Source organism: Lepidothrix coronata, unplaced genomic scaffold (genome assembly GCF_001604755.1).
Source record: "Lepidothrix coronata isolate B3197 unplaced genomic scaffold, Lepidothrix_coronata-1.0 Scaffold36, whole genome shotgun sequence".
NCBI lineage: Eukaryota > Metazoa > Chordata > Aves > Passeriformes > Pipridae > Lepidothrix > Lepidothrix coronata.
The window spans coordinates 3741592-3758679 of NW_016690216.1; the positions used below are offsets into that span (position 1 = coordinate 3741592).

At 36.7% G+C, this 17088-nt stretch overlaps 1 protein-coding gene across 8 annotated transcripts in view; it reads right to left on the reverse strand.

The window, feature by feature from the left end:
- The window catches only part of UBE2W (ubiquitin conjugating enzyme E2 W (putative)), a 44022-nt gene that overhangs the window by 20404 nt on the left and 6530 nt on the right, over window positions 1–17088 (reverse strand). For 7 of the 8 annotated variants that reach the window (XR_001874316.1, XM_017812478.1, XM_017812482.1 and 4 more), the window contains exons 2-3: window positions 6340–6431; window positions 2400–2502 (exon numbers count right to left, since the gene is read on the reverse strand). Coding sequence is in view for 7 of the 8 variants with exons in the window: in XM_017812478.1 (XP_017667967.1) it covers window positions 2400–2502; window positions 6340–6431 (195 nt within the window). In the remaining variant the exon portion in view is untranslated. Of the gene's footprint in view, window positions 1–2399; window positions 2503–6339; window positions 6432–13560; window positions 13583–17088 lie in introns of those variants that run through there. The other variant, XM_017812486.1, reaches the window with a different exon arrangement.

The following is a 17088-nucleotide window of genomic DNA, read 5'->3' on the forward strand; positions in this document are numbered from 1 at the left end:
ATAATACACTTTATCACATTAGGTTTATTCACTTTTGGAAACTATTAAATGAAATGTAAAATAAACAGTGGAAGCCTAAATAGCTAGTGATGATGGAGTTGAATAAATGATATAGAAGATTTCCTATGAATACTTATACAGCATAGAAAAACTCAAAGGTAACTATGTAAAACCAATGAACTAAACCTTTTATATCTTGCAGCCTCAGTCTTTTGTGTCCTAAGGAATACAGCTGCCTAGCCAAAATACTGGATTTTAATGATTTTATAAGTCACAATGTTGTACATCAAGAAGCACAAGGAAGAATCACAAATGAGCATTTCTATAATCTTGGACACAACAGAAATTAAGTTCTTGCTAACTCATCCAGGTTCCAGCATCAAGAGTAAAATTAAAATGCATCCATCTTATCAACTATAAAATAAAGGACTTGTGAAACTAAAGTTTGTTACCAAATAGGAAATACTTTTAAATTTTTACTTCAAATGGAATATATTTTTATTTGATGTGGATGAACATGGAAGAACAGCATTTAGAACCTTAACTCCTCTCTACTACAGGAAGTATCACAGTCAAAAAAAGGTTAGAAAAGCAATTTTGACAACTATTGCTCTTACATCAAGATTTTGTCGAACACATTGTTCATTCAGGACCAAGGGAAATAGAGTAAAAGTGAGATCTTCAAAGCAGTATTAAACTCCTGAACATCTTTTCCAGCGTAACCACTGTCATCTTTTAGGCAAAGACAAAATAAATCTCTACCACTCATAACATAATACCCAGCAGTCTCTTAAGTGTTTCTTAAGTTATATAGATACGTGTACAAGTATGCAAACAGGTACACAACACACCCACCTCATCACTGACAACAAGACAGAAGCAACACCCTCATCATATAGGAAACAGAAATCAGAGAGCTTAATTTATCTGCCAAATAGAAGACATGTTTCTAAGGCAGAAGAAAAACTGGATTTAGAATAATCTTTCATAGGTCTTTTAACCTCTTACTTAAGCCTTGAAGAGCTTACCTTCACTTGTAACTAATATCTTCCTTTTACATGAAAACCAGAATTAGGCATACTAGGTAAGTAAAAGCATGCATGCTGTGATAGACACATACATTTAAAAGCAGAAAACAACCAAGTGATTAAGCAGCAGAAGTGTAAACTGTCAAGTCACAGTAAGTAGATTTGCCAGAGAGGTAATTATGACCCAGAGGTTCATAGCACAGAATGACCTTACTGCACAGCAGTATTTTAAAAAGTGAAATTCTAGCCATCTACAACAATCAAATATCCAGTACTTAAATTTCTAATTGTTTTCTGTGCTAAAATTCAGTGTAGATGTATGGATCTAATTTGATGCTTAACAATAAATTGCACAGAGCCACACACACAGCTTGGGTAATGAATACAAACAGTACCTACTTGGAATCAAATTAAAGTGGCTACTCTCTTGTGGATCACCTATGAGTAGTTCACTGCAAACCTGATGAGGTGCAGAAGTACAGGTGGCCAGTTTGTTCTTTGAAACCTAAGACTGAAAAGTCAGCATCCTAGTTTTTATCACGGTACCCAAAAATATTTAATGTTTATGGTTTAAGTGTCTCTCACAGCTCCATGCTTCAGTTTTACAACGAATAAGAGAAGTTGCAGAGCTCACTCTTAGAACTTTGAGCTGAAACAGACAGGACAAGAACTGAGGTTCTCTTCCTTTTCTCCTTCCTTTTTTAGAAAAGAAGGGGTGACTACTCTTACCAGCCTTGTTTTGAAACATTTCCCTCAGGTGACAGAGGGATGGATGTACACAGCACATTCTGCAGTCTCTAAGTACTGCTGTCCCTTCAGTTTAGGCTGTCATGAAAGCAACGCAGCATCTCATACCTCAATTACCAAACTATTTGCAGGCCTCTCAAACATGTCATGTATCTATGAGAATCCCTATCAGAAGCACAGTATTTCTTCAGCTATATTAATAATGACAGCAGAGACGATGCGATAGTCTTAAAAACAAACTAGAAAAAAATATGTTGAAAGCAAGAAGAGATGGGAAAAAGCAGCAATTTGTGGTTTACCTGGCTCCTACATCGCAATAAAGGGGATCTTCCTATTTACTCTGTGTTTGTCTCTCACATGATACAGATATCAACCTCAGAGAAGCCTCCAGATTACACTACTTTCATCTCCTATGAAATCAGGTAGACTGTCAAAGCATTGTACCTCGCTGCAGAATCGTTTTTAAAAGAAAAGGCATCTGCGCAATGTATTTAATACAAATTAAAGTAATTAAACCTCACATCAGGATATGTGGATGATATAACACTGAGCACGTGTCATACAGATATAATATACAGATATAATCCAAAGGTAATGTTAAGCAAGGAAGAAGGCAGCAGTTACCTGAGGCGAATCAAAAGGATACCGACTACTAAACTTAAATAAAAGCTGAAATTTCTCCCCTTCATATAGTGTTCCTGGAGCACCTTCCATGTCTACAATCCACCTAAGGAACAGGGAAAAAAGATGTTAGTACTGTGGACTGACAAACTGTGGTTTTATTCCTGGAGCACAGGACAAACCAAATCAACTACAAATCAGAGCCAAACCTTCTAAATTCGTTATTAACATTGTAACAGTCACAAAGGTGAGCAATGCATCAAGTCTACATTTGAAGGAAACAAGCTTGGTATTTTACATACAGGCATTGATATAGTGCTGCAAATTATAAATATGACTTGAACTCAACACAGATCCATCAGTTGAAATAAAAAACCTGTTTGAAAGCTTATTCCTACATAAAAACAGGCTTGGAAGGAAACAAACTAGTACACGTTCTCTTTCATATTGTTTTCTTTCCTTTTCTGTCATGGAAAACATCAGCGCAGTTTATTAAAACAAAATCTGTATCCAAGGGGAAAGCACAAAGCTCGTCTTGTACTTTTATCTGTGAAAAGCTCAGAAATTCAATAGTACCTGGCAGGTAATGAACCAAAACTGGAAAAGCTAATAGTATAAAAATGAAAAGATCCCAGAAAATTAAAAGCAAAACAAAACAAAAAAAAGAATTATTTGCAACTGTAATAGAGATAATACCTCAGCATATCATACTATTCTTTTTCCTCTGTTTCTGGTCCTTCCATCATAATAACATGAAAGTAACTGATAGGTGGAGTTGCCAGGGGAAGAGAATCATAGAATCATAGAGTCAGCTGGGTTGGAAGGGACCTCTGAGATGATCAAGTCCAACCCTTGATCCACTACCGCTGCGGTTGCTAGACCATGGCACTAAGTGTCACATCCAGTCTTATCTTAAAAACCTCCAGGGACGGAGAATCCACCACTTCCCTGGGCAGCCCATTCCAATGGCTGATTACCCTCACTGTAAAGAAATTCTTCCTAATATCTAACCTAAACCTCCCCTGGCACAACTTGAGACCATGCCCTCTTGTCTTGCTGGTAGTTGCCTGGGAAAAGAGACCAACCCCCACCTGGCTACAACCTCCTTTCAGGTAGCTGGAGAGAGGGATGAGGTCTCCCCTGAGCCTCCTCTTCTCCAGGCTGAACAGCCCCAGCTCCCTCAGCCTCTCCTCATAGGACTTGTGCTTGAGTCCCTTCACCAGCCTCGTTGCTCTCCTCTGGACCTGCTCCAGCACCTCAATATCCTTCCTGAACTGAGGGGCCCAGAACTGGACACAGCACTCAAAGTGTGACCTCACCAATGCTGAGTACAGGGGAAGAATCACTTCCCTGGACCCACTGGCCACACTGTTCCTGATACAGGCCAGGATGCCATTGGCCTTCTTGGCCACCTGGTCACACTGCTGGCTCATGTTCAGCTTCCTATCAATCCAAACTCCCAGGTCCCTTTCTGCCTGGCAGCTCTCCAGCCACTCTGTCCCCAGCCTGTAGCGCTGCAGGGGGTTGTTGTGGCCAAAGTGCAGGACCCGGCACTTGGCCTTGTTGAACCTCATCCCGTTGGAATGAGAAGGTGGTGCTCCGTGTAGGGTTTTTATTGTGTCTGGGTTTGGGTTGTGTTGTGGTTTTTTTAATCCAGTTAAAAATAGATGCTTTGAATATTGTTCAACACATTCAGCAACATTCTGCTAACTTCTGTCATTTTACAGAGTTCTACCGTTGATCCTTTGCAGCATCATTTTCTCATTTTCATTTTTCACCCTTGATTGAGTTTTACAGATTTGAGCAACGTGATAAGGTAAAAATTCAGCAAGAGACTACAAAAATGGTCAGACAAGTTTTACATCGACTCAAGGAAGGCAGCTGAGATTTTGCAGAACAGCAATGTGCTCAGAAAAGTTGACATCTCCAGCTGGCAGCCCTGATGATCATATTCCCAACCTCTTCATCCTCCTGTCATATATACCCTCCCTGTGTATTTAAATCATGCACATTTTTTATCTTCCCCTCTATTATTCTTTGGGCTTCAGGAGATTTTTTTGAGAAAAACTGCTTATCTAATGAACTGCTAGCTGTCACACTCTTCAAGAGGAATGCAACTTCAACAGTAGCACAGTGATGGCTGTCATATATTCTATATTTTTATTTTGTGAAGACGCCTTCAATTTAATCTATCTGCACTCCAAACCACTTATCTCTTCTTATGCTTTCTGTTTTTACATTTATACACATGGTGCACCAATAGTCTTTAGATTTACTGCTGCTTGTGATCCAGAAAACTTCCACTTTCAAGTTTTTAAAATAGTTTACTTTACTAAGTAGAATATAACTCTGCCTGGACATTACTCCTTTTCTTTTATGGTCAAGGAATCACTAGAACCCATCTTTCCTGTGTGCTTTACGGTTTAGCCTTCTCAAATTTCTAATCCTTGTGTATTTAAAATAGAAGTTTGCTTAACATTTTAAATGACCCAGTTACATCATGGGATCCAATTATTTTGTTCAACATCTTTAAAACCCAAACAAGTATTGCTCCACAAATTTTTACTGCACCAGTTCAAACTGCAACTTCATTAATGAACTCAGAACATGCTAGCTGACACAAAAAACCTTCAAAGAGAAAAAAATAGAATGTTACTTGTGACAGGAAGCTTCTAAAACAGGGACAGTTTCAAAATCTAGCATGACAGTAATCAGGAAGCTTTTAGTGTGCAAGGAATTGAAAGGTATAAAAAATGTACATGACAGAAATAATAATGAGACATACTAAGAAAAATCAACAAACAGGAAAAAAATAGATTTTTTTTTCCTTTTCCATCTGCTGTGAACTTTGATTTAATGGTCATTTTCTGTTGAAGTGAGTGAAAAACACTTGCAATATTAGATTGAGTCCTTTTTGCAGAAAATTTGAAAACCCGAAGTAGAGCAAGAAACACAAGCTGCAATTCAGCAATTCTACAAGAGTTTATTAATATTTCTACCAAACTCTGGGAACTGCTATTTCGATTTTTTTTTTAGTCTTACTCATCTACATGAAGTACCACAAAGACCAGCATCACTTAAGAAGCAATACGAGTGTTTGATTCAGTATATACAAGGTTTAGAAAAGCCTCATGTAACACAGTCTGAATGATGCCAGCAAAAATGCAGATGTGAAACATCAGAATTCAGTTCTATGCTGTTTTTAAATTGATCCATCAATCAGTAACTGAGTCCAGAACATACAGCCTGATATCTACACTCTCATTAATGTTTACATCTGCTAAATTTTAAAAATTTGTCCAAAATTAAGCTAAGAAAATTATGAAAAAGGAATGTTAACAGTCTAAATCTTTTAAATTTCAGTCAGGTAAAAAAATCAGTTCAGTTCCAAGAACAACTTCTGTCCATTTCAATGGACACAGAATATTTTACCATGTTTCTCTTCCCGTTTCACTAATCATAAAAAAAGATAAGGTAGGGAGAAAAGCACAAACAAGTGTACCCAGACAACTTTGCTTTATAAGAACTTTCCTTCACTTGCTTTAGAGAAAGAAGGTAATGTAAATTAACAGCTATGACATACATTCTATACAAATAACACAGAACTTGAAGACAGCTACTCCATTATGTCAATAAATCTAAAGGGGTTTCAGAGGTTAGTAGCTATGAAAGACTGTTAAATTATTTTATTCTAAAATATGCAGGGGCTTTTACCAATTGACAGTTTGTTAGACAATAAAAAGCCAAATAAAAATTTAATAATCACTATCCAGTTCCTGAAAGTGTCCCAACACATTACTGCAATATGCTTATTAAGGAGAGCAACGTTTCATTGTCTAGACTGAAAGCAAAAATTTGTGATACTTGGAATTGGTGGAAGTGACATAAAGAGAACTTCCCTTACTTACATTTTCAGCATAGCAGAAATAAGATATGTACTTACTGTGTAATTGAATTTTGTACACTCTTTTCATCTAGAGTCATTCCCGGAGGTGGATCATTTTGAAATGCCAATAGTTCTTTCTGTAACCGTTTCTATAAAGAAATTGCATAGAATAACTTAAATACTAAATTAAATTCAACAATAAACATGCACACTAAAGTATATTTCACCAATTATTAAAAGATAAAAGGAGTCTTATTTGAAAATTTAAAAACAAAGTGAAATTGAAAGGTGAGCAAAAAGGAAGACTCCTCTCCTAGAAATTTAACTGAAAAGTCACAGGCAAAAAAGGTCACAGGCTTTAAACTTACTTTTTGGTTAAAATGCAGTGGCATTTACATTTGCAACACTGCAACGTGAAGATCTGTTTCATGACAAACTACACAGATGTATTAATTATTTTGTCATATTAAAAAGATGTCTATGAGAGCTCTACACCTAGCAGAGAATATTTCACATTCCCACGATAGCATGAGAATTATAATTAATTCTACAAGATTTTAACAGCACAACTCTCCCTCCTCTATGTAATTTAAGACACTTCTATCTGGCATATGTGCAAGCCAGAGGACAGAACAGAAACCAAAACAAGACTGGGTGAATTGCAGAACACAAACTATTTAACAACTGTATAGTAACTGCACGTTAGAACCTACAGAGTCATAGTACGTAGAAAAGAGTTATACTGGTGACTCAGGTAATTCTTACCTATTTTGATAGGGATAAATCAATTGCTAACTGCAACCAGCTGCTTCACTAACAACTATAAGCACTGTTTCTTACAATCTATGGAGCAAGGGAAATACAACCTCTGTGAAGTGCTGCCATTGGCACTGCTTTCGGAGTGTATTTTCTCCACATAAACAGTTATGCAATACGTTTTGTCATTTCCAAGCCATGTAGATGACAAAAAGTTCAAGGCTCTCTCATTTCCTACTTTCCTTTTTCCTATCAATCATTTTAAGGTTTACCACCTGCAAGTGCACTTCGATCACCCTACTAGTGAATATGATCTTACACTCAAAAGGAATAAAAATACATGGTTTGGGGGTTTAGCATCTCATTTCCATTCAATATCCAATTTTTTTTTAAATATAGGTTTATCACGCATTTGTAGATGTTTTCCAAACAACTCTTCCAGAACTTAAAAAAATCCATAGGTGAAAATAAAGTGTTGATTGGTAAACTTAGAAATGATGCAGTATCTTATCAATATTTTTGAAACTGGACTACAATAAATTCAGCCACACAATTCACAAAGAAAAGGCCCCCACAGATTAACAATTTACATTCTGAAAAATACTGAAATAATTTTCTATCTCTATTAAGCAGCCCTGAAAACTTGCTTTGGGCTTCTATTTTGAAAGTTTCCCCTACCTTGAACGTAGATACAATATAAACGAACTGAAAACCCAATGCTAGCATTTCCATACGAAAGCTACATACATTGCTAACACACTGAAAAACAGATTAGAACACTAGTGTTTATCTTTTGCTTTCTGCACAATTCAAGAAAATACTAACAGTGTTTTTGACACCAACTATGATGAACTAAAATGCAAAGGAGCAAGGTTACAAAACCATTTTACGAATCCTTAATTTGAATGGCAGATACTCATTTTTAAGTCAATTCTCTTTCTGGCACTTCCCCAGACCACCATCAAATAAACCTCAATGGCAGTCAACTTGTGTATGCTTTGTCATATAGAGAAAGATTTTAAAAGTTCAGAAATGAGAACTTTATACAATAAGGGAAATTCAAACTCCCTTAAAAAGGAGATTTAGTTGAAAAATAGTAAGGAACAGCAAATAATTCAGTAGATCCATTTACTTATCCTTGTAGACTAACTATACAAGATCTTTATAAAATGGAGCCTAAAATCCATTTGAGAATTGAATTAAAACCAGCCACATTAAGCTATCAGTATCTGACAGTAAATTGGAGAGGAAATTTTGTTTTATCTGTATCCTACAAAAAATTCCAAATTATCAACACTTAAAATATCCTCTCATTCCAAGTTTGCACCTTTGTCCCTTTTTCCAGCAACCTTCTTTTCAGTCAAATAGTCTCAGTCATTCTTTCCATCTCACCAGTGTGAAAATATTATCTGACTGCTTCACAGCTTTTCAGTTCTCACACACTATATTTATGATTCTTTCTAAAAAAACAGTAGCACAAGGAAAAAACAATAATTATAATGTGTACTTGATCATCACAGTACCACTGAAGTGCTCTGTTCCTCTGATCCTAAAGCGTTTGCTGATACTGTCATGAGGGTCTGTCCAGTAAACACAAATAATACTTACAGACAACATACTGCTTCTCATAATTTCCAATACAAAATGGAAAAAGTATCCCAGAGAAACAACAGGAGATACTATTTACAATTTAGGTCAAAAGTATCACAAAAAACACATCATATTTTAACAGACAAAAAAGAATTTATCATTTCCAGGTTAGCCAATTCAAACAAGTACCAACATAAGCCAAGAAAGGAAGTTCAAAGAAGGTGTATCCACTCCCACCCCTAAAAAATGCTGGAAAACTGGGAACAACAGATAAGGAGAAGGCTGAGGTACTCAATAACTTTTTTTTTGCCTCAGTCTGCAATGGCAACCTCTCTTCCCACACCTTGCAAATGGATGGACAGCAGGATGGAGACTGGGGAAGCAAAGTCCCTCCCACTGGAAGTAAAGGTCAGGTTCATGACCACTTGAGGAACCTGAATATACACAAGTCTCTTGGGCCCAGTGAGATGGAAGCAAGGCAGCCTATAAAAAAAGAGAACTGCTTCTATTGGACAAAGAGATACACTTTTAGGATATGAGTTGAGCCCATTATTTGTTGGGGTTTTTTTCCCCACAACTGGAATTATAAAATATACTACCCATTTTACAATGATCTACTGTTCCATTAACCATGCCATACAAGTTTATCATTCCTTATCTGATAAAAATAGCTGGGTATCTTTAATAGGCTTTCACCACATATATTCAAAACTTGCTTTTTTTTCTATCAAGCATCAACTCAATTATTTCTGTACAGACTAACAAAGACTAAAGACCTTTTCCAGAATGAGAGTACTCTCTATAGCAACTGGAACACAACTGTAGAGGGCATCATGGTCTACTAACCAAAAGTCATTCAAATAGTGAAAAAATGTTTAAAGAGACAGGTTAACTAATATTTAGAAAATAATCTTTTAATCAACCTCTGTAGTCAATGCATTCCAGGGTTTCACTACCCTGATGGTATAAAATGTTTCTTTTGTATCTTATTGGAATATCTCATGTTCCAATTTGTATCTGTTGCCCTTGTCTTCCCACTGTGACTGTTTTCCCTGATATTCCCGTATTATGTTGTTTTACCCATCCACAAGATCTGTCCTTTGCCTTCTCACAGCTGAAGAAACCCAGTCAGTCTCCCTGTACATCATGCAGTTCAGCCCCACTCACACCGCCGGTCATCTGTTGAATTCACTCCACTACACCAGTGCCTTCCCTGTATCTTGTGTTGTGGCTCCCTACAGACAGCACTCCAGATGTGGTCTCAAGTGCCAGGGAGAGAGAAAAAATCATTTTCCTCGAGCTGCTGGCTGCATGCTAGCACATACAGCCCAGCATACAGCTACAGAAATTCAAAAAACTTGGAAGATATTCCCTAAAGATATCATGAAGAACTATTTTTTTCTTCCTCTCTTTCTTACAACTTATAATAATTTGTCTCCTGTTGTGTCTCATTAATAGAGAAACTGGATTATCAGGAGACAGATCTAGTTCAAAAGAAAATCTCTTAAATGAAGCCCTTAAAGGTTAGATTCATATAGTTTAATTAGGAAACTGAGCTCCTCGTTACCATAGTAATTCAGAAAACATTTGAAGTTTAAATTAAAATACTTGGAATTAATTCCTCTCCAGTGTTTAACAGTATTTGCACTAGTTGACCAAAAAGGTTACAAAGAACATTGATTTTCTCAGAGCAACACTAAGTAAACTCGCATTATTAGCTTCAAGATTCAATCGTGAACTTTTAAAAAACGTGACTCTGGTATATCAAGTCCATACACATCAGCTACAAATGCCAGGCTGCAACTCACATTTGAAAAGGAACTACTTCAGTGGTGGAAAAGCCTTCCTTCATCTGACAGCTATGAATACGGATTCCCCTCCCCCTCCCCCAAAATGTTGGAAATTAAAAGCAACATGCACAGCTGGACAAAGTATAGTGGATTAGCACTTTTCAGACAATCTTCACTATCTCATTTGTAGAATCTTATAAACTTAGGACTTGAAGATACCTCAGAGAAGTCACCTCTCCATCTTCCTAACATAAGGATGGATCAAAGAATCTTCAAATACCATTGTAGTTAAAAGCCTTTAATATTTTTCAAATCACTTTATCTCTTGCATTTGTAATTGGAAGAATTTTCTTCACAGTAAGAGATCTAGGTGAGTTGAATAAATTATTGACAATTTACTTCTCTTAGGGTTTCATGAATACAAAAGAGTTCTCTTACTTATTTCAGCTCACTTCTCACCTTTCTCAATCTCTACTCAACTAAACACATAATTCTTTCAAGCCAATGCAGACTGCCCTCAAAATACCCTTTGGCAGGTTCTCTCAGCTTGACAGAACCAAACACCCTCTCTCCATCAGACACCCAGTCTAAACAACCACCTACAACGGTGATACTGTGCAAGGTGATCTTTGTGGTTCGTAAGAAAAAATACAGTCTGCTTATTTATACCCTGTTTTGCTTGTGTGCTTATTCAAAAGTCACATTAACGCGAGTCGAAAATATTTGCAGTTAGAATACAGCTACTGCTACTCTTTTACAACAGTTACGGCACAATAAAGGAATAAATCATGTTAGTTCCATGTGATTCTTTTTATAAAATCCATTTTGGCTACTTGTCTTTGCTAATTGTCTATTATATGCTACAGGTATCAGAGACAATTTGGTCCAGTGACTTCCAGAAGTAACCATTTTGCATGATAGTAGAAAAATAAAATAATATTTATCATCTGGAAAGTCACCCAAAAGAATTGTCAAAAACCTCAGAGTCAGTTGCTCAAACACTTAAAATAAAAAAAAACTAAAAAAAACCAAAAACCAACCCACACATCTGATTCCTAGTGACTGGCATAATATCCGATGTCTAAAAGGTATTAAATCTGTTCTTTTTGTTTGGTGTGATTTGTTGTCAGTTCAAGTATTTCTGTCATCTGTTCTTTGCTTTCCGTTCTATTCATTCAAAGCTCATCCTTTTCTTCATCTTTCTAATAATTTATAAAACATGCTTTTCAAATATGTCAATTTAAAACAAACCGTGAGTAGATTTCCCTCATATGGTTGTCCCTTTCTTTCATATTGAGCTTTAGCAGCAAATACTTAGTTTCACTTTTCTGTTCCGTACACAGCCTCTTCAAGTCACTGAATACAGGTCGTCATGCCACCGTCCTGACTTTTACCATTATCCCTATTTTTTTCCCCTATGGAGACAGATTGCCACAGTAAATTAGTATTTTCTTCTAGAAACCTGCAGCCCTTCAACTCTCTTAATTATCAGGAGACTTCCTTTATTTACGAACATCCAGCTACATTGAGACAAGCATAGCTAAAGTCAATACCACAACTACTTTTGGCTTTTTCCTTACCCTGAATCGGGAATAGCATTTTTTTAATCACACACTCAAGTTGCTTTTAGCCTCCCAATCCGCTCCTTCAAGTCAAAATACAAGCTAGTGCAGCTATTCATTTCTGAAGTAACCTCCAAACTTTATGATGTTTTCCATACACTGATATACTCTTGGAAGCTGTGCTTGCTTTGCTGTCCTTTTCACATTGCAAGACACTCTTTCCAATGGTTCTGCTAATCCATCATATGATTTCATTTAGAAGCACCCTTCTGCTTGTCCACTTTCTATTTAAAGGGATTGTGAAAGAAAACAGACTACGATAATGGAGTTGTTAACATAAAGGGATGCATAGGCAATCTCAATTTCACCTTTTCCTCATTTTTGAGAGAGAATTTTATGTTTAAACATTCTTTTAATACAACTTCCAATCAAACCAAAACTAAAATGTATCAAATTGATAAAAACATTCACTATCTAGAGGGAAATAGAACCGCAGTATAGGAATATCAGAAACCCAAGACTGGTTAACACCACAGTCCTTCAACTAAAGGAAAAGGCAAAGAGAAGTGACACAACCAGTAGTTTATGCAAGTAGTTTCAAAAAGGTGGAAGTCTCTGAAACCAAGATTACTTATTCACCTGTCTCAGTAGGAAAGGATGATTCAAGGATGCAATCAAAGAACACAGCTTAACACTGATCCAAAGATCAGTTCCAAAAGGAAGTTTAGTAGCTGGGACATGACTGACATAATTAATATCCTGTTGCGACTTCTGTCAAACAGGATTTGTGCAACTCCTTCAGTTATCCTCCACAGATTTTTCAAAGTCTCAATTTCATGAGATTTCTCAAAGCAGATGGAACAAGGAACATAAAATTAACTGGTGTCAGCAGAGTAAAATTCCTGCCAGCTTCCCAGACAGCTCACAACCACCTCTATCAGTTCAATCCTGGTAGACAGGAGTGGTGATAGACAGCACTCACTGTCTGTCATGGTTCAAGTTAAATGTATCTCTAAGCAAAAATGCACATCCTTTTTTCTCAAAATTGGCAGGCGTCTTACTTGGCCACCTCTGGAACTGGAGTGGTTATGTCTCGAATGCCACAGCTGAATTCACACTTGTGTTGATTCCTGGTGAATCACATAAAGAAGCAGCAGGCAGGGCAGAAGCGTATAAAAAAGATGCAACATATGAAAAGGAGGAGAGGGTAACAATTTAGGACTGAAAGAAATTTAGAGGTTGGCAACACGAGTATTTCAGAATCAGTCTCCTAAAAACAGATAGTTTGGTTAATGTGCACCATTGAGCTGGATGTTATATCACATAAATGCTTATTAACAGATACAAAATTATTTCACTGGTCTATGTGTCCCTGTCAGCTACCTCAAAAGGCAATAAACTATTCCTACAGCACATAGAGCAACAGCACCATCACATTTCCCAAAACCAAGAATCTTTTTTTCCAAATCTACCACAAACTAGGATCATACCCATGGACAGACAGACTAACAGACTTTAACCACAATCCCCCACAATGAAACAGTGCAAAGGTATTTTCCTCCCGCTTCATGAAAACTTACCTAGCTCTTGTAGGTATGTGCAAATTATCATTCTCAGTGCCTTTAAAAGGAGTCTCACAATATCAGGTGTCTATTTCCAGTTCTAAGCTCATTGTCAGAACTCTTACAAAAGCTTTGCCCCTCCCTTGGAAAATTGGAGCACAGAGAGTTAAAGTTTAACAGAGTTTTGGGCAAACGAAACCGTGTATAGTGAAGTTATGGGGGTCACTACCAAGTACAACTGATGTACAAACAGCCGAAAGCAACTAAGCCAGATAATGAGTATTGCTTCAGGTACCCTATTGTACTTTGCAGCTAGAGTGGGCACAACATACATATACTGTTGCACTGGCTTTGTTGATTACCAGCAAAATATTAACGACATAATCCAATCAAATTTGAATGTGTACCCATGCTCCTGGCTTGTTATCTCCTATTAGAACTGAAATTATAACCTTATAAAGGCAAATTATACAAAGAAAATAAAATTGCAGTTCTTGAATATTTCACTTTTCGGTGTTTCAAGAAATGCAGCAGAAAACATGCAGTGTCTTAAATTGGCAATATCTTAAAAGAGTAAATTATGAGCTATCTTAGTCAAATACTTTACCTCTGAACCACCCTTAATATGGGATTGAAAGTCTATTTTAGAGACCTTTGTTATTTTTGAGAAAGTAAGAAGAAGAAAAGCTGAGTTTATTAAACCCAAAGGAGATCCAGCACAAGACATGATATATTAAGGGCAGTGGTAAGAATTCAGTAGAAAACAGATGCGAGAAAAGCAAAAATACCAGTAGGGCAGAAATGTACTAGCAGAGTAGAAAGGGCAAACAGTTTCCTTTCACTTCTGCTGAAGGAAACCATTCCATTGCTACACCTTCTTTTACCATTAAAACAAGCTGTGATGGGCAATTAAGCTGGAATGTGGAAGCCTTTTCACCTGGAGTGGTAGAAACTAAACTAACCATGTCCAGTTAGGCACATGAGAATATGAAGAAACGATTTTTGGGGTGTCCTGTGCAGGGCCAGGAGTTGGTCTCGAAGATCCTGATGGGTGCCTTCCAACTCAGCGTATTCTATGGTGCTATGAAACCGAAAGATGGAACAGCAACTTCACAGATAGGAAGCGCAGGTGTTCAAAACATCTGCACTTGAATTTTGTTAGAAACCTTCTATTTCTGTGCACTCGAATTCCCTTCCCTTTGCTGAAACAATGCAAGAAAGGGGTGGCTTTCCAGGGCCAAACCTTCCTAGATACTGTAAACTCAAATCTTAATCTGGCTCAGAGATCAAAGAGGAAGAAAACAAACTCATAAATAGTTAACAGTTAAACGTTAATCCCACTGGGGCTCCACTCTTCTATTTTATGTTGGTAAAGCTGCTGCACCCTCGGGAGACCTAAAAATATTTCTTCAGTAATTACCAACGATTGTCTTCCACTCCCAAAAATTTAAATGCACACAAACTCTGTTAGCACCAAAACACTGTCAGTAATATGATAAAGTCCTGGCAAAGTATTTACATTTCACTTATGAGCGACAGCCTGTCACCTCCTTCCTCATCCAAGTTACAAAATGTTTCACAAAAAACATCCTTTATGTTTTGAAGAAGATATGCAGGAGATAGACTTTTTCCAAGCACTCCCTCACCATACAGAGACAAACAGCAACCTTGTACCAGAACGGGAAGAGCTGGTAACAGACTGTAACGACAGTGTTGTACAACACCACCATGTTGATGCATAAGCAAAGCTGTTGCTAATCTGCTAATACAAACTACTGTAAGCCTGAGAAAGACCAGTACCAACTCTATTTTCAGTATTTCAGTTCTTACATTCACACATTTCTTACTGAAAAATACCTCAAATCCAGAATATGAAGTACTTAAACACTGGGTAGATAGTTCTGCTTTTCAAACTAAACTCCTTTACAGGGAAAAAAAAAAAAAATCAACACAAAACCCAACATATTTTAAACAGTTAAAGCATTGCTGGAACTGACTGCATGTTACTCTCTGATTAGAAACCTAACTTTAAATACCAAAAAACTCTCAAACAGAAGAGAAACAACAGAAGAAAAACAAGAGAAACAAGGTAAAGATTACCAGTGGTGATATTCAAGAAAAAATTGCCTGCTACACTCCATCTTGCTACTTAAGAAATCTAAAGAAATGACAGTTCCGACAATTTTTTGCTTCCTAATCAATTAGGTTATTCAATAAAGTCCTTGCAGATTATGTCTCGTAATTCAGGCAAAATAATTTGGCCCAGACTCCCGAACACAAAAACCATCCAGACACTTGAATATCTCAATCCTGCATAAATTTTTCCTATCAAAGTTCTTCTGGTAAGTTTTAATTAGGGCCCAGAGGAGGAAAGACAGATAATCTTCTGGATGTTCTCAACTAAAGCTTGAAGAGCACACATAACAAAACAGCTTCACAAAATATTCTGTCCATAAAAAAGTAATACCAGGATTTTAGTTCAAAGAATTGTTTTCCAGTTTCATCTATTTTTGGCTGAATAGCAGGTTTTCAATCTGTACTGAGAATGCAGAAGCAGATTAGTCTCCTCCTTCTCATTTCTAATAAAACATGTTAACATCTGGCAACCCAGTTCTAATGTTATTTTCTCAGACCAATCCAGACTTCAAGTTCTGAATGTCAGGCATTTTGCACATTTCTCTCTTTTTAAGGGAACAAAACGGCAGGCATGAATCTTTTAACGAGCTACTTACAAATAAGTTTCCACCATTAATCTTTTATTCTTCTGAGCACTTAAAAATTTCTCAGTTTAATAACAGAATATTGCTCCAAGATATTCTAAAATATTTGACTGAAAGGTGAAAGCAACACAGTCCTGTTTTGAAGGGAAAAATATACTTAAGATCACTAAGAGACAAGATCAACCCGAAATCTTAACTACAGTATAATTAAAGATAAATCACAATAACTATACACACACAAAGAAAACACTCTATACAGTCTGAAAAGCTTTTTGCCAGATAATCAAGTTTTTTACAATGAACCTGTCATTCAAAAGCAAATTAAGTGGAATCCACTACTACAGAATCAAATGGAACTGACAGCACGTCATCTGCTTTGTAAATGGAGCCTTTAAATGCACCAACGCCCAGCACAAGCCTCACACAGCAATAAAAAGTTAAGCACAGATAATTTTATCTTTTAAGGAAAAGAGTCCAGCACTATCTGAAGTGCTTCAGTTAAAGAAATGAGCTTAAGAGGACAGTGAAGGCTCGCACAATGAGGGCAACCATATGTCTACCAGGGAATTTCTCATCCTTATAAAAACCATTCCAAAGGTTGGCAATCAAGATAAAATGTTGTATTCTGATAAAAAAGCCTTTTGGAAAAAGAAAGGGTAAAATGTTGGAAGCTGCAGACAGTAACAATATTTAATATTCATCAAATCCATATCCCTAAATATGATAGGGGGAGAATTTCTAACTTAGGAAACCTAAATCCATTCAGTTTCCTTGCCCCTTCTCATTACTGGCCACTAATTCGTAGACAAAAAGAAATAAATAAATC